The sequence below is a fragment of the Rhododendron vialii genome, chromosome 13a, assembly GCF_030253575.1.
Source record: "Rhododendron vialii isolate Sample 1 chromosome 13a, ASM3025357v1".
In the NCBI taxonomy this organism is placed as follows: Eukaryota; Viridiplantae; Streptophyta; class Magnoliopsida; order Ericales; family Ericaceae; genus Rhododendron; species Rhododendron vialii.
In genome coordinates, this window is record NC_080569.1 from 17831351 (window position 1) to 17849597 (window position 18247).

Sequence of the window (18247 nt, forward strand, 5' to 3'; positions counted from 1 at the left end):
CGGCTAGCCGCTGATTTGCATATCTTTCCACGTGTAAAAGCGGTTATAACAGAAGATGATCATGAGCGCACATGGGTGTGCCAGCTCAGCCCTAAAAACGGTTACCAGATCTATTTGGTGACGTCATGATGACACTGCCTGACCCGCGCAAGGCACGTGCTGGTGCTTGGAAAGCAAGTGAAGGAGCTCTATAAATACCTAGCAGAGGAAACCCTAAAGAGGTACACACTACTACATACTCACTCTCGTAATCTTCTGCCTACTCTCTCTGCACTTTACTCATCCTCACGCCGGAGGGCCTTGCCTGGACAACCCCCGGCCTGGTCTTTAGTCGTGCGCTCACTGTGCAGGTTAGGAGAAGATTCGATCACCAAGCCACCAGAGGAGGAAGAGATCGAGGATCACGGGCCACACATATGAGTACAGCTCTCAATCCATCCTTGGATGCGTTGCAGTACACTGTATAGCTTTTACCTTACTGTCATCTAATGAGATTCCTTGACACTAAGTGTCCTAGGAACTTGACTTCTTTCATTCAGAACTTGACTTCTTTCATCTAGAATTCGCACTTGCTAGCTTTTGCATACAAATGATTGTCTTGGAGTACTTGTAGGACAATTCTCAAGTGGTCTTCATGTTCTTTCTCCATTGGAGAGTATACAAGAATATCATCAATGAACACTACCACAAACTTGTCCATGTACGGCATGAAGATCTTGTTCATCAGACACAAGAAAATGGCAGGAGATTGGTTAGACTGAAAGGCATGACTACGAACTTGTAGTGTCCGTAACGTGTGAGAAACACCGTCTTAGATGTGTCACAATCTTTGATTCCCAATTGGTGGCATCCGGATCTTTGATCAATCTTCGAGAAACAAGCCAACCCTCTCAATTGGTCGAACAAGTCTTCTATTCTTGGAAGAGGGTATCGGTTCTTGATTGTGGCTCTGTTGAGTTGGCGGTAGCCGATACAAAGTAAGAGCATGCCCTCTTTGTTCTTGACAAATAGAGCAGGGGCTCCCCATGGCGAGGTACTGGGTTGGATAAAACGTTTTTCTAAAAGTTCCTGCAATTGTGTTTTCAACTCTAGTAGTTCTGTCGGAGCCATTCGATACAGGGCCATGGAAATTGGGGCCGTATCGGGCTGTAGCTCGATGGGGAAATTCATTTCCCTTGGTGGTGGTAATCCAAGTAATTCCTAAGGAAACACGTCCTTGTATTCGCAAACAATGTGAGGAAGGCCCAACTCCATACGATCTATTTCTTCCAACTTGAGGCTAGCTAACCGTGTAGAGAGCTTATCATGCCACCTTGCTTTGTGCGCATTGGGTGCAGAAGGGTCTTGCCTATCCCCTTTAAATGAGTAAGACCTCCCTTGCGGGAAAAGATTTTTCGCTTCTCTTATCACAATTGATAATAGCGCGATGGGCTAATAGTCGACCCTTGATGTAAAGGTCAATTCTTTTTGTGACCTAAGATTCATAAACCAAACGTAGGCCTAAGACTCCTTCTACTATGATCTATCTGACGGGCGTACGGAACTTGAATTGGAGTGGAGGTGTGTCGTGGAGGTAATCGCTCATTTGAGTTGCATAACCTAGTTGATACTCTTTATTGAGTTGGGGTTTGAGTTGGCATTGATCTCGAAATTCACGTAATCATTGTTTTCGACGTGGGTAACATGATAGTTGGCATCAGGGTTAGGTGCATTGTTAGTTACGATGGGATTGCCAGCATGACAATAGAGATTGACATCGTCGGTGTTCATAGTGACTAGTCCATGAAATTAAGTTTAGGGTCTCGAGGGTTTCCGACTATCTGGTTCTCAAAAAAGGAGTGTGTGCAAGGATTTTATAATCACAATGGTAAGGTTTTGGTTTCAAGAGTAAGGACAACAACAATTTATTATTATTATTATTATTAAATGATGTAAGTACTAATGATTCCATAAGTAGTATGTATTTACACAAAAGATGCCGTACAAGTAATGCATAGTATGGATATACTTAACCATTAGTCAACAAGTAAGGCCTATGTTTTCTTGCGGGATGTTCTCACACTGGACCTATTTTCGATCATTATCTACCTAGAGAAAGGAAATTCTTCTTTGACGGGTATTCTATTTACTGAGTAGCCTCTTTCGACAGTACCTTTTCCTTCATTGTTGAGGTTTGTCTCTTTGTCTTCTTTGTATTGGGATTCATCGTCTTGTTTGATCGGCCAACCAATTATAAAAGGAACGGCTCCTTTATCACTTCCTTCTGATCGGAGCCAACGTTATGTGGGCACACGCCCCGAAAATCGTATCGGGTGCACCCTTTTAGCGGGCGAAATGCTCAGTTCAGAGTCACCACTTGGGTTTGAAGGTCCGCCACTCAAGGAACCGAATTTGAAACTAAACTTTGTATTTGATTTGAAAAAGGCTTATTTTTTGTCCATCGTCACCAGAATATCTTAGGCTCAAGAGCCAGGTTACGAGAGGGGAAGGTTTTTAAGGCACCCCTCTCGCCCAATCTGGAGATCGGTCTCTACTCGGGCATTTGTAAAAGCATTTGCGAATTCATTTCATTAATCAAGTTTTTGCCATTTATGGCGGGGGAATAGTTTAAAGGGATTAAAACTGTAACAAGTTTGCAGGATGTGATAGATGGCATGCTTGCTTGTAAAACAGTTAGAATAGGATGAAAGATCACTCATTCATGGGAAAGGGGCAGCTTTGGTTTCACCTGCGGTAATGAGTGTCCACAATTTATGTATACTAGTCCGATGGTACTGTGCTGGTGTAGGAAGACAAACTTTGGCTCCTTATTTTGTGCCAGATGATTCGATGGTAATGCACTGTTAATGGCGAACAGGATCGAGGCACTTGTACTGTCTTACTTTTAGGTTATAGTGAGCCTTGGGAAATGGGATGAGGGTGTAGTAGACCGGTTGGAATGGGCGTGGTGTGTAGGGTTCTTTAGGGGGTTCCCTTGTCAGATGCCAACATCTTCGGATAGAGCCTCTTCTCAGTGCCTAGTTCCTCTGTAGTAACTATTCTTTAGAAGTGGGTTCTATGCTTGACATTAATGGGTTAGGATGGAGTATTAGAATCACGGTCTGCTTTCCCATTTTTGGAGACTTGTGGCGATTGTTGTTTAGCTGAGGGCGGGTTGTTTTCTAGTGAGCCTTGGGAATTTGGATGAGGGGGTAGTAGATCGGATGGAATGGGCGTGGTGCGCAGGGTTGGGCGCCCTGTCGGATGCCGACATCTTCGGTTCGAGCCTCTTCTCGGTGCCTGGTTCCTTTGTAGTAGCTATTCAGCCCCCCCTCGATGCCGAGTTGCTATGTTGCTGCAATTCCACAATGATGGTTCATCAACTAGTCATTTTCGATCGTGACTACTTATTTTATTTCCTAGCCTGGCGGGATGTGCCAGACAGTAGTTAGATTTCATGTTATGGTTACTACTCGTATCACTTCGTATCATACCCCATTGGGCTGTCTTTCCTCATAGATGGATAGTGCAACAGGGGTATGATAACAAAACTCATTGCATGTTTGCTATTTAACTTACTTTATCCTACTCTCCATGCGGGTTGTGCATGGGTTATCGCACTTTTTTCACTCTTCTTCTTTTTCCTTTTCTTTTCCTCCTGGGGCATGCCCCCTGCAGATTGTACATTCAGTTAACCTTTTTTAATTTCAAGTTAATTTACCCCCCAAAAAAAGGGACAAATCATACTCAAAAAGCGATAAATATCAATCATGCATTAAACGGAGTTAGCAAACCTTCAAAAGATCAACAAAGGACTTTATTAGCTTCTAATGAACTTGGATACAAAAGGAATGGGACTACAAAAAGTGTAGTGGCCATATGCTAGCATGTTCGTCTACCCTTGGCCACTACTGACCATAAACTACCCAAGGCATGGCAAAAACATGCCGACCAAGTACCAAACAAAGTTGCGAATAATAAATAAAGAAAAACTACTAGATAAGTTGAATTAAAACTACTACCACTACCACCAGATTTACCCAAAAAAAAAAACTACTACCAACAGTGTTGCAAGAGCTCTGACATGTAGGCGATTAGGGCGACTTCTGATAAAGTGGTGGAGAACTGGTGATTCTCCATGGTAGACGGTACAATCTCCATGATGGAAGGGCTCGGTTGCAAAGCTATTGATTCCAATGGAATGAGAAGAAAGCAGAAGAACTCCTCTGAAGCTGCTCCTATTCTCGGTCCTCAAATTAATTCGATTCCCATTCGGTCTTCTCCTTCCAATCCCACCCACAAACCTTTCGATCTTTGCCCTGGTGCTCTACCCCCATTGGATTCAACTACTAATCCATCTCCTTCAAGTGACTTCAATTTGGGTTCAACTCTCAAAAATGCTGTTCATGCACCATCTCCAGCTGGGTTTGGGGCGTTTGGCCCTAAAACGTTCAAAAACACTAGTCCTTCTCGGAAATTAAAGCAAGTTTTTGAAGAAGCATTAGTGGGGGAAGCAGAGGAGCGAGTGACCAATCTCCTTGACAATAACCCCCAGTTCGAGCGTCCACAAGGAAAGGTACAACTTTCGAACCCTAATCTTCAAATTTTGTTAAACGCCAGAGGAAATCCCTATGCGGAGGGTGATCCCAATCTATGTTATAGTATAGAGGATACTAAACCTTGGTCTTCTAGTCTCTCCCCACCCCAACTACAATCGGATCCTTCATCTAGTTTTCCTCCTCATAACCCAGTTGCCAACCTACCTCACTCTCAACCTATATACAAGCCTCTACCACACCAGTCCAATCACAAACCCAGGCCGGGCTAGAATAAATCTAAACCTAAACCAAAACCTAAAAATTGGGCCTCTCTTCTTCAGTCACAGAGTCCTTCTATGGAAATGAAATTGGATTATTTCCCTAACTTACAGAGAAGGAATGAAGCTTTGGTTGAAATAGAAATAGAACTGACTGAGGTGGGGAAATGGAACAAATATTTGGTTGGTCATTTCCTTGATGGACAAATGCCTTAACCCCTTTTGGTATCCACTGTTCAGAACCAATGGAAAGACCTCTTTGTGGCTGTCAAGCCTAATGTAGCTGGGTTCTACTTGTTTGAATTCAAGGATGACTGCCTAGTATACATTCTGTTGTTTGTGCATTTGGTTGCTAGGTTATCATTTTGTTGCTGTCCAGATTGTGATGCTGTATCTACTTGACTAGATAGCAAGTCCTGATTGCTTTCTATTCTGCTGCTGTATAATCTTTAAAGGTTCAATTACCTGTTGTTTTCTGCGGACATTACTGCTATAGTCTCATTGGATTGTTGTCTTGTGTTAGCTTTTATAGTATTGACTAGTCTGGGTTTGTCATCCTCCTTTGTAATTTCATTTTTCTGATTTTTGGCCTATCCTTGGGGGGTTGTCCCTTGGAATGTATTTGCTTTTCTTGGGGGCTGTCCCTAGTTACTAGTGGCTATCTGTCTTTGTGTTGCTACAGTTCTGTTTGATGATGATGCTGCTGCTGTTTCGTTCCTTCAGCTTTCTGCTGCAACTGTTGTGTTGCTGATTTGTATGTTGCTAGTTGTTTCTGCTGCTTTCAAGCCTTATTCCATTGCTGCTGTTTTCAAGCCAGGCTGCTACTACTGACCTGTTAGGAACTGCTACTGCACCTTTAGGCAGCTCTGCTGCTACGCTGCTACGTGTTCAAGCAAGCTGCTGCTGCTGTTCTGTTTTCTGTTAATGCCTACCGCTGCAGTTTGCTTGCTACTGGCTATTATTGCTGCTGCCTGCTGATGTTGCAGCTGCTGTTTGTTGTGCTGTAATGGCGGCAAATAGCTGCTGATCTGCTGGTGGTGGTTCCCATAAGGAGTATGTTGGACAAGGACAAACATCGCGCATGCCTTCGGCAAGATGTTGGTTTCTTTGACAGCCAAGATACTTCTTCCACTACGTTCCAAGTCATATTTGGTGTCTCGTCTGATGCTCAATCAATCCAAAATGTTATAGCGAAGAAGGTTTCAATGAGAATGTTGGAAACATCTTGCAACTGTAGTTGCTATGTGTGGCCATTTGCCTTGCTGCTACTGTAGTTGGTTCATACAACTGCTACTGTTCTTACAGTTCTTTGTTATGGTTATTGCTTGAGCCAGGATGGCTTATTTTAAATCTGCAAGCTGCTGTTTTGTTGTGGGCAGTATAACAGCTCTGCTCTGCTGCTGTTCTACTGTTTTTTCCTTAAAGATCAGCTCCAGGAATGGGGCTGTATTCTCTAGTTCATGTGGAAGTTTTGTTTGAGGCTTTCGAGATGGATTAGCTCATAAGGAATGTTGGGGCCTTGGACGCAATTAGAAGCCTGTCCATCTGTTTTGGTGGTCTATTTGCAGGGTCGTTTCATGGGAACTATTGCTAGCTAACTCCAAGGATTGGTTATGGATAATTGGTTGCTATTACTTCTATGTATGAGCTGGCCTTGTTTTGCTATTTGGAGATAGTGCAGTCCCCATCACTTTTGGGGCCATTTTGTTGTTTTATACGCTTTTGTGAATTGTTTTCTCTTCCTCTGTTAGATGAACAGGAAACAATTGGATCATTCCCCGCTAGTCTATGTAGCCAATTGGCATAGGCTCCCTCTACTTACTTTTATTCTTCTTTTCTTTTTCTTATGTTTTGTTCCTCTTGGGGTATGCCCTTTGTAGTTTGTATATTTGGTTAGCCTTTTTTTCTATTTCAAGCTGATTTACCCCCCAAAAAAAAAGAGAGGAATGAACAAGCTAAAATGCAAGTTCTAGAAGAAGGGCCCTATTTCTTCTCTCAAAAGTATCTTGTCCTCAAAGATTGGCACAGGATGATGAAGCTTGCTCAGGACCAACCTTCCAAAATACCAGCTTGGGTCAAGCTACACGATCTACCTTTTGAGCTTTGGAATCAGGAGTGCTTAAGTAGGATGGCAAGTACAATTGGGAAGCCTCTACATGTAGATCTAGCCACAGCCAAGACTGCTAAGCAACTTGGCCTCCTACATACTAAATCCACAAAGGCTAGAATTTGTATTGAGGTGAGTGCTGAGCAAGTTCTCTCTAATGAGGTTACAGTCATTGTTGTAGGAGAATCTGTAGTTGTTCTAGTAGAATATTAAGTCCTGCCTCCCATGTGTGACATATGCCATGTCTTTGACCATCACACAATTAAATGTGCTAACAAATCCTCCACATCTTCACTCCCTCCATAACCTGCAGCTCAAGTTCTGACTCAAGTTGGGAATGAGAAACAAAAGGTTGACTGTGAACACCTCAAACAATCCAGCATTTCACCTCCTGATTGCTACTTACCACTCCTTCTAAGACTTCTAGCAACTCATCTTCAGAGTCACTCAGCTCTTCCCCAAGTGAATGGGTGAGCAACCTGATCTTGTAGGTCTAGGAGTCAAAGGGGAAGCTGCTGAACTGGTTTTTTTTTTTTTTTGGGTAAAATAACTTGAAATAGAAAAAGAGGCTAAGTGGATGTACAGCCGTCAAGGGGCATACCCCAAGAGGAAAAAGAAAAAAAAAACAAAGATTGATGAAAAATGAACTATACCAAGTGGCTACACTGATCAAGCCAGAGGCTATAGTGAACGAAGCTACTCTGAAAAGGGATCCACATGTTTCCAATCCTTCTAAGAGAAGAGAAGGAAACACATGCCAAAAGATTGCGTTTTGCACAGCTAGATTTAAACCACATATAGTTGACAGAACTATAGGCATCGTGTCCAATCCTCCCACTCAACTGCTGAAGAACAGGCATAGCACTGGATAAGACAGCCAGAACAAACAGCTAAGAACAGCAACGGAGGCTACAGAACAACATTAACAGCAGCGGCCACAGTCTGTATGTACAAACAGCAACAGATCAAATCTGATCTGACAGTACAGCAGCAACAAAGCCTTCACTATGATAGAGCAGCAGCAATCAACAACAACAATGGGGTTAAGGCCTCAGCAATAGCTGGACTCTCAGGTAGTAGCAGCTACTACCGAGGGATCAGCTCCAATTCAAGCAGCCAGCTCCTTTACAAAAGCTGAAACAAGGACTCAGACGGGCCCAACAGAAAGTGTAGAGAGCTAGGGACAAGCCCCCTAGAAAAAGCTTCAACCACACAAGGGACAACCCCCCTAGGGTAGGTACATTGATTAAGGGACATCTCCCTAAACGCACATGATCTGGAGGAATACAACTAAATTAGAAGTTTGTGCAGAAACAGTGTAGCTGACAGTGTCAGTCTGCTAAGAAACGTTTGAAAGGAAGAGTCAATATGTTCCTTCAGCAGTGGAGGGAATTATATCACACCTCCAAGAGAAAGAATAAATGATATCCTTTTTTGATATCCTTTTGAGTATATGCAGTACTACTTCTTTCAATCTTTGCATCACCATGTTACTTTGTGATTTTGTTTCCTATGTCTTTACAAGCTTTCAATGTAGGTTTTTGGAACATTCGTGGTCTGAATGACCCCATTAAGCAGAAAGAAGCTAAATCTTTTGTGAGCTCTAATAAACTTAGTCTAGTTGGCTTTCTTGAACATAAAATTAGTCTAGATCGAAGGTCTCTATGGCAAAATCTAACTCAGTTCAGGACCTCTTCACCTTGGGTGGTAAGAGGTCCTTGGTGACTTTAATGCTATTAGACATCCTAGGGAGAAAGTTGGGGGTAATACTCAGTGGTCTCCACACATGGAAGACATTAATTACTGTTTGTTTGCCTCTGAACTTGATGACCTTAGGTTCACAGGGTGCTTATTCACTTGGTCCAATAAACAGGTCCCTCCTCATTTTGTGGCCTCCAAACTTGATAGAGTTAGTGAATGAGCCATGGATGAAAACTTTTACTCAATCCACGACTCATTTTTTGGTTCCTTTGTATTTCAAACCATTCTCCAGCTGTGGTATATGTTCAGCCTAATCCAAGGAAGTCAATTAAGCCTTTCAGGTTTTTTGATTTCCTTGCAGACCATCCACAATTCCTTGCAATTGTTCAGAGGGTTTGGAGGACAATTGTAATTGGCAATCCCATGTTCTGTGTGTGTGTGAAACTTAAACACCTTCAACAAGAACTGAAGCAACTTAATAAAGCAGAGTTCTGTGGCATCTCTGAGAGGGTGAGTGCCATTAAGCAAGACTTAGAAAACATTCAAGCAACTATAGGCTCTCATCCCAATAATAGCTCTATCATAGAACAAGAGAAGGTGATACACAAACAATATATCACTCTGTTTAGGGCTGAGGAAAGCTTAGCTAAACAAAATTCACGAATACAATGGGTGAAACTTGGAGATCAGTGCACTTCCTATTTCTTTAAAGCTGTGAGCAATAGGAGAAATAGGAGCAAAATAAAAAGTTTAGTGTTGAGTGACAGCTCTATCACCCATGATCTCAAGGTTATCAAAGAAGAGTATGTTAACTTTTACACAACTTTATTTGGTACTCCCCATCCCACACCTCACCTAGGACCAACTAGAGTTGGCAAATTAATTAAAAATAAAATCGGTCTTGAACAAAGTCAAAATATGGTCTCTCCTATCTTTGACTTGGAGATCAAAAAGACCTTTTGGTCCCTAAATCCCTCCAAGGCACCTGGCCCTAATGGGTACAACGGAGGTTTTTTTTTAGAAAAGCTTGGTCTTTCATTGGGAATGAGGTCACATTAGATATCCAGAACTTCTTCAGGTCTGGATAATTGCTCACCAAAGCTAACTCTACTATTGTAGCACTTGTCCCTAAGGTACCAAACCCTTCCAAGGTGGGTGATTTTAGGCCCATATCATGCTGCAATACCATTTACAAATGCATCTCTCGGATCTTAGCCAAGAGATTTCAATTCGTTCTTTCTTTTTTTTTTTTGGGTAATATAATTTGTTCTTTCTTTGCTCATAGATCCTATCCAATCAGGTTTTGTGAAAGGTAGGAGAATAGCAGATAACATATTCCTCACCCAAGAACTCATGAGAGGTTATCATAAGTCATCCACTTCTCCTAGGTGTGCCATGAAAGTTGATATAATGAAGCTAATGATCATGTTAGGTGGGAGTTTCTATGGGATGTTCTTTCTGCAATGAACTTTCATCCTACCATGATCAAGTGGCTAGAGCATGTGTAACCACTGCAAATTACTCACTATGTATCAATGGGGAAGTGACAGGTTACATTAAAGGAAGAAAGGGTCTGAGGCAGGGGGATCCTTTGTCCTCATACCTCTTTGTTATTGTGATGGAAGTTTTTAAAGAGAAATCTCACCTCCCTGACTTTAACTTCCACTGGAGATGTAAAGCTAATCAGTTGATAAATCTTTGCTTTGCTGATGATCTAAAGATATTTTGCAAAGGAGAGCTTCCATCTATCAAACACATCCAGAATGCATTGATAGAGTTTGAGGCTCTTTCTGGTCTCTCCCCTAGCCCAGGGAAGAGTAGTATATTCTTTTCTGGAGTTAGTGTGGGAGTTAAAGAGACTATTTTGCAAAAGCTTGGATTCCAAGAGGGTTCCCTTCCAGTGAGATATCTGGGAGTCCCATTTTTTTTGGGGGTAAAATAGCTTGAAATAGAAAAAGAGGATAAGCAAATATACAACCTACAAGGGGCATACCCCAGGAGGAAAAGAAAATGAAAAACAAAGATTGAGAAGATTGACCTAAGCCAAGTGCCTACATTGACTAAAAACAAGGATTACAATGAGGTAGAATATAAGCCATGAGATTCACATGTTTCAAGGCCATCTAAGAGATGGGAGAGAAACACATGGGAAAAGAGGGGATTTACGAAAGTTGAATTTAGCCCATTGGCAGCCCATTCCTGGTACTACCCCATTCCTGGTAGTGATCCTCACGGAAAAAAATAGCAGAACAGTAGCATAACAAGGGTCCATTTGTGACACCTAAACAAACATGTACGACAGCAGCCCTTTTAACAGCTTAACAGCCCATTTGTGACAGCAAAATAGCAAAAAATAGTGACAATCATGTGATATGAGTAAAGCCGTAGCAGAACACATAACTAGACAGCAGAATCACTTCATGGTTCATCGACAAAACAGCAGCAACAGAGTAATACAAAAAACAGCATTGCAGCGCAGCCATACAGGACAGAAGCAAAACTGAGCAGCAGTAGTAGAACTCAGCAAAGCAAACCAACTGCAGTAGCAGCAAAGTAATCGGCCACACAACAGTAAGCATGGATAGCAGCACATACTTCTCTAAACAGAACATCAGGCATAGTAGAAAATATACTATACAGAGGACGTCCCCCTCTGTGAAGGGAGATCCCAACTACAAAGAGCTGTTGACTTTCAGAAAATATATTATCTACTAAACTCAAAGCTTTCGACTGTCAGAGATTGGTAGATAGTATCACTGCCAAAACTAAAAGTTGAACTAATAGGGACCTTTTACTTATGCTAGGCGAGTCCAACTTATCAAGAACATTTTGTTCTCAATGCAAACATATTGGTCCTCCCTGTTCATCTTACCAAAAAAAGGGTCATTAAGGAAGTTGAATCTATTCTTAGGGCCTTTTTGTGGTCTGGCCTTGACCTTAAAAGAACAGGGGCTAAGGTAGCTTAGGAGCATCTATGTGCTCCCAAGGATGATGGGGGTCCTGGTTTCAAATCTATGGAGGTTTGGAATAAGGCTGCGGTTGTCAAACATATATGGTTCTTGATTTCAGATGGAGAACAATCAATGTGGTGTCAATGGGTTAAATCCTATTTATTAAAGGGAAGGAACTTTTGGAGTCTTAAAATGCCAAGTGATCCCTCATGGGTTTGGAAAAAGTTACTTAATCTAAGAACTTTAGCTCAACCCTTCATACTTCATATTATAGGCAATGGGGAGAACACATCCCTGTGGCACGATCATTGGCATCCATTAGGCCCATTGTTAATAAGGTTGGTTCCAGAATTGTTTATGATTCTGGCCTTCCCTTGAATGCCAAAGTGTCCCAAATAATTTTCAGTTCTGTATGGGCATTCCCAATCACACAAACATGGGAGTTGAATGAAGTTAGACAACAACTTCCCCCATTGAGAGGTACAAGGGACCAAATTAGATGGACTCTCAACTCAAATGGACAGTTTAGTATTGCCTCTCTCTGGGAGGAATTGAGATAACCATTTCCCAAAGTAACTTGGCATAAGGCTGTTTGGTTTTTTGGCCATATCCCAAAGTGCAGCTTCATTACATGGATTGCCATCCAAGGTAGGCTTTCCATTGAGGATAGACTAGTTCTTTTTGGGATTAAATCTAGTTCTCAGTGCAGCTTCTGCCAAGGTAGTGAAACCCATGATCATTTGTTCTTTAATTGTGTATTCTCCACACAAGTTTGGAATGCTATATTAGCAAAAATTGATGAGAGGTGGTCCCCCCCAGTCTTGGGCTGCCTGGATTACTCACTTCTCCACTTTTATGGGAAAATCCCTTAAGAATGTTGTCACTAGATTGATATTCACTGTTATAGTGCATCACCTTTGGATTGAGAGAAACATGAGGAAGTTTCAAACTACAACTAGCACCTGGGAAGTAGTAGTTCACAAAATCTATAATATGGTTAAGGGTAGACTACTGTCACTGCCCAAATTGCCCAAAGGCTCACATGATACTAGATTTATTAGTGAATGGGGCATAACTATGGAATAATCATATATGTTGCATGGATTATAATGTGCATGTGTGACTGTGAGTTGAGTTGCATTTGGTTTTCTTTGCTTGAGTTGCATTTGTTTTCCAAATCCTATCTTGCACATGTGTTTTACTTGGCAGGTTGTGATTTGCAGCTCCATTGGTGCCATACTGCTAGTACTTCTATTTTTGTTTCCCGAATTGGAAACCTTGTTATCTTCTGCTCTTCAGATGGTTGAGTGTGCCAGCATATGTGTGTATCTGTAAGCTGTGTGCTTGAGCCCCATCCTTCTTGAGAGTGGAGGTAATATCTAGTGGGAGACATTTTTTTGAGGGAGAGTGGAGAGAGTTGAAGCTCCCTTATTGCTTCTAGTTGGTGGAGAGTTAGGCTTTGAGGGAGTAGCGAGTGAGCAGATATGTTTGCTCTCTTCGTGATTCAAAGTTGGAATTATGAAATTGGTTTCCTTGTCAGTCCATGAGCAGTCTCCTTTTCTGTTACTGCTGCGTTTTGTACCCTGTCATACATAGAACATCCTGTGTTTTGTAACCTGTCATATTGCTATTTTCTGTTACTTCTGCTACTGTGTCTGAGCATCCAGCTTGGATATGAAGGCATCATAGAGCATCCTGAGTTGAATGTGTAATTTTGGAGATCTAGAGGCTGCAGATCAACATCGAGTTTACAAGTTTTGCTCTGTATTCTGTTTATGATGCATTGCTCTAGTCATCATCTCAGGAAGTTTGTATAGAATTTTGAGTGTTTCAATATGAAGCATATGCCTAACCAACAGGGGCTGTCGTTGGGATCTCCCTTCGTAGAGAGGGACGTCCTTTGCATAGTGATTAGTTGTTGGTGTTCTGCTATGGCTATTGTTTTCGAGCCAGGATGGTGTATTCTAAGGCTGCAGTCTGCTGTTTCCTATGTCTACTGCTGCTGTCCTATTGTGTACACTCTAACAGCTCTTTGTTTTGCTGTTATGTTTTGCTGCAATTCCGTGAGGAGCAACTCTAGGAATGAGGTTGTATTGCTGGCATTCTTGGGCTGCATATCATCTATTTTGCTGATGTTCTTGACGTTGCCTGTCTACTGTGTGCAGTCCAGCATTTGAATTTTTTACTGCTTCTATTGGAAGCTGGCAGCTTGTTGCTGCCCATTAATATTAGGTTGTTGTTTTGCTGCTGCACCGTGAGGATGCTAATTTTGTCCAAGAGATGGTACCAATGCCTCATCAGTTAGAAGGATTAGAAGAGGCCACGATCTGGTCCAAGCTTCATTTATATATTCTTGTGTAATTTCGGTGTTAGTTCTCTCTCCTCTTCGTAGATGGGTGAGAAGTACTTGGAAGTTCATTTTGTAAAGGCCTGCGGCCTATTGGTTTCTGTAGTTCACAACCTTTTTGCCCTTGGTTTTTCCTCCATCTTGTAGATGGATTAGAAACCCATGGATAGGTCATTTTATTTACCTCTAGCTCTTTGTAGCCACTTGGCACAGACATCTCATTTTTCTCTTTTCTCTTTTGTTTGTTTTTTCTTTCTTTTTTTTCCCTCCTGGAGTATGCCCCTTGTAGGCTGTACATTCTGTTATCCTCTTTTCAAATCAAGTTAATTTACCCCAAAAAAAAAAAGGACTATTGAGGCAGTTGGAGTGGTTAAAAGAATGACTCCAAAAGATTTTGATGAAAAGCGAACCAAAGGGTTATGTTTTGGATGTGATGAGAAATATTACAAGGGGCATGTATGCAAGAAAAAGCAACTTTTTATGATAGCAGCTGAGGATGAATTTCTGGAAGCTCAGCAGGAGTTAGTCCAGGATGACAACCACGAGGAATTCCAAATTTTCGTACATGCTTTATTAGGGGTGCAGTCTTATAGAACTATGAGAGTCAAAGGGTTCATAAGGAAGGTTGAGGTGAGCATACTTGTCGATTCTGGCAGCACACATAACTTTTTGGACCCTGGAGTAGCTAAAAAGACAGGTGTTAGGGTCTTACCAACCATCCCTTTGACAATTGTGGTGGCTGATGGAACTAAAATCAGTAGTAAGGCCATGGTAAAAGACTTGCAATGGAATGTGCAGGGAATTGATTTCATCTCTGAAGTACGATTGCTGTCTTTAGGAGGTTGTGATATGGTATTGGGGGTTTAGTGGTTATCAACTCTTGGACTAGTATTATGGGATTTTCAGAACCTTCAAATGTAGTTTTCTGTTTCTGGGTAGAAGTTGTTGTTGAAAGGGGACAGCACTACATAGGTTTAGCTAGTGGATGCAAAGAAGATGCAGTAGTTGATCAACAAAAAGACCCCAGGTGTGTTGGCTCAAATGTGTAGTATACAAGCTGTCCAAACTACTGAGGTACCTTCTGATTTACTTTCCATTCTGCATGAACATGAGGATATTTTTAAAGAACCCAAGGGGTTGCCTCCCTTTAGAGCTCATGACCATCAGATTCCTCTTAAGGTTGGTTCTCAACCTCCCAGCATCAGACCTTATTGCTACCCTTGCATACAGAAAAATGAAATAGAGAAGATAGTTAAAGAAATGATAGCCTCAAGAGTTATGAGGCACAGTGTTTCCCCATTTTCTTCACCAGTTTTATTGATCAAAAAGAAGGACAATACATGGAGAATGTGTGTAGACTATCGAGCTTTGAACAAGAATACAATCAAGGATAAGTTTCCAATTCTAATAATTGATGAGTTATTGGATGAGTTGCATGGGGCTGCATATTTTTCTAAATTGGATCTGAGATCAGGTTTACCGCCAAATCAGAATGAACCCTAAAGATGTAGAAAAGACAGCTTTTCGTACACATGAAGGTCATTAAGAATTCTTGGTCATGCCATTTGGTTTGACAAATGCACCTTCAAGTTTTCAGAGCCTTATGGATGATGTGTTCAGGCATTTCTTGAGGAAATTTGTGCTTGTTTTCTTTGATGACAAACTCATTTTCAATAAAACATGGCCTGACCACTTATACCACATTTCACTTACCATGGCCAAATTAAGAGAACATCTGTTGTTTGCCCAAATGTCCAAGTGTGCTTTTGGTCAATAAGTGGAATACTAGGGGCATGTGATCAATGATCAGGGGGTGGCTGCATATCCTACTAAGATTGAAGGCATGATTAATTGGCCTAAACCTCAGTAAGTTAAGGGTCTCAGGGTTTGGATTAACTGGTTATTATAGAAGATTTATCAAAGATTATGGTAAAATTTGTCAACCTCTAAACTTGCTACTTAGAAAAGATGCTTATGGTTGGACTAGTGAGGCTGAAGCTGCTTCTAATCAACTCAAAACAACAATGTCCACAGCTCCAGTTTTGGTATTGCCAGATTATACTAAACCCTTTGTGTTGGATTGTGATGCCTCTGGTAAGGGTATTGGGGCTGTATTAATGCAGGAGGGAAAACCAATAGCTTATTTTAGCAAAGCTTTATCACCCCAAGAGGAAAAAAGAAAAGAAGAGTGAAAAAGTGCGATAACCCATGCAAAACCCGTGCACAACCCGCAAGGAGAGTAGGATACAAGGAGTGCAACAAACATGCATTGTGCTTTGATATCTACCCCATTGCACTATCCATCTATAAGGAATGATAGCACAACGGGGTATGATACACAATGAAGTGAAATAAAGTGAAAAAAAATGATAAGAGAACTAACAATATCCTGGCACATCCCGCCAGACTAGGAAATAAAATACATAGCCATAGCCGAATAAGGAGACGATGATGAACCATCACTGAATCATTGCCGATACAAAGCACCATGGCATCGAGGGAAGCTAAACAGTAAACATAGAAACTAGGCACCGAGAAGAGGCTCGATCCGGAGATGACGGCATCCAACAGGAGGACCAACTCTACACACCACGCCATTCCATCCAGTCTAATACACTCTCATCCAGATCTCCAAAGCTCGCCAGAAAGCAACCTGCCCTCAACCAAAACCTGTAGCCACAGGTCTCCAGAGATGGGATAAGAAGACCAAGATTTCAAAGCTTCAACCTAGCATAAGAGCATCAAGCATAGCACCCACTTCTAAGGAACAGAACTGCAGAGGACCGGGCATCAAGAGAGGCTCGATCCGGAGATGATGACATCCGACAAGGCTACCTCCCCAAGTACCTAGCTCACCACGCCCAATCCAACCGGTCTATACTCCCTCGACCAAGTACACAATGCTACGTATAACATAAAAGAGAGACATAACAAGGGCCTCGAATCTGACTACCATTAACAAAGCATTACCTCCAAATCATCTGGCATCCCATCAATAGTGCGAAACCACTGAATCATCTGGTCACAAACTGAGGCACACAAGACTGCAGAAGGAACCAAACCATCCAGCTCAATCAGTGAATCATCACTAATCTAAAAAGGACAGGCACGGTCACAGCCCTACTACACTAGAACAACGGCCTAGAGAAGCAAAGAAATTTGGGTTATAAACAAGCCTAGCAACAACACTAACACCTTAGCCCTAGAATTGGGCAAAAACAACCTGTGATCCTACAGCAATTACCAATCTACTACAATTACCCATCATCCGGCAACACACCGGGGATGTCAATTAAATCCAGAAGATAACCCAATCTCAGTCCAACAGATGACTGCCCATCGAGGTTCTCAAAATGATCTACAAGTCTAAGGAACCATTCGAGTTTCTCAAGTTGGATATACACATCAAAGACATTTCAAAACCAGCTTGAACTAAACTGGCATAAGGAAATTGGGCATAGTTGCGCGCGTCCCTCGCACCAGCACACGCCACCATGAGCTAGCTCAATTGCCCAATACCAACAATAGATTTGTAAAACCATCTGTGGTCATGTCTGTTACTAAGTGGAGGCATTATCTGTTGGGCAGACAGTTTATCATTAAAACAGATTACCAAAGTTTGAAATTCTTGTTAGAACAAAGGGTCACTACTTTAATGCAACAAAAATGGCTGTCTAAACTCGTGGGGTTTGACTATGAGATCATCTATAAGTCGGGGAAATCCAATGTTGCAGCTGATGCCTTATCTAGAGTTGAGGGGGAACTTCAATAAGCTTCAGAAAATCAAGGAACAATAGCAGCATTGACAGTGGTTTTGTGTCATTGGGTTGAGGAACTCCAAGACAGTTGGACACACAAGATCAAGAGTTACAAAAGTTATTGGGAGAACTGCAACAAAATCCTGTCGGTCATCCCCCTTTCTCTTGGCAACATCAGATGCTCTACTACAACTATAGGTTGGTGGTTGGAAACAATGCTTCCCTTAGGCTCAAACTAATTCAAGAACATCATGCTAGTCCAATAGGGGGACATTTAGGAGGAGAGAGAACTTATCAAAGGATAAAGCAAGCTTTTTATTGGAAGGGTCTAAAGCAAGTTGTACTCAAATTTGTGGCAAAATGTGATGTTTGTTAGAGACACAAGAATGAAACAGTGGCTTCTCCTGGGCTACTCCAACCTTTGCCAATTCCTGAGAGGTTATGGAGTGATATCTCCATGGATTTTAAAGAGGGCTTACCTAATTCTTTAGCAAAATCTGTGATATATGTGGTGGTTGACAGATTGAGTAAATATGCTCATTTTATTGCCCTTGCTCATGCTTTTACTGCTACTACAGTTGCACAAGT

General features: G+C 41.8%; 1 protein-coding gene across 2 annotated transcripts; it reads left to right on the forward strand.

Moving 5' to 3' along the window:
• The first annotated feature begins 4005 nt into the window (after nt 1-4005).
• LOC131314389 (uncharacterized) lies at nt 4006-6152 on the forward strand. Of its 2 annotated transcripts, none has more exons than XM_058342984.1 (2): nt 4006-4555; nt 5613-6152. In XM_058342984.1, the coding sequence occupies exons 1-2, from the start codon at nt 4118-4120 to the stop codon at nt 5718-5720; spliced, it is 546 nt and encodes a 181-aa protein (XP_058198967.1). In that variant the 5' UTR covers nt 4006-4117; the 3' UTR covers nt 5721-6152. The 2 variants fall into 2 exon arrangements, with proteins under 2 accessions (XP_058198967.1, XP_058198968.1); XM_058342985.1 differs by having other exon boundaries at nt 4012-4555; nt 5519-6152.
• Nucleotides 6153-18247: the final 12095 nt, after the last annotated feature.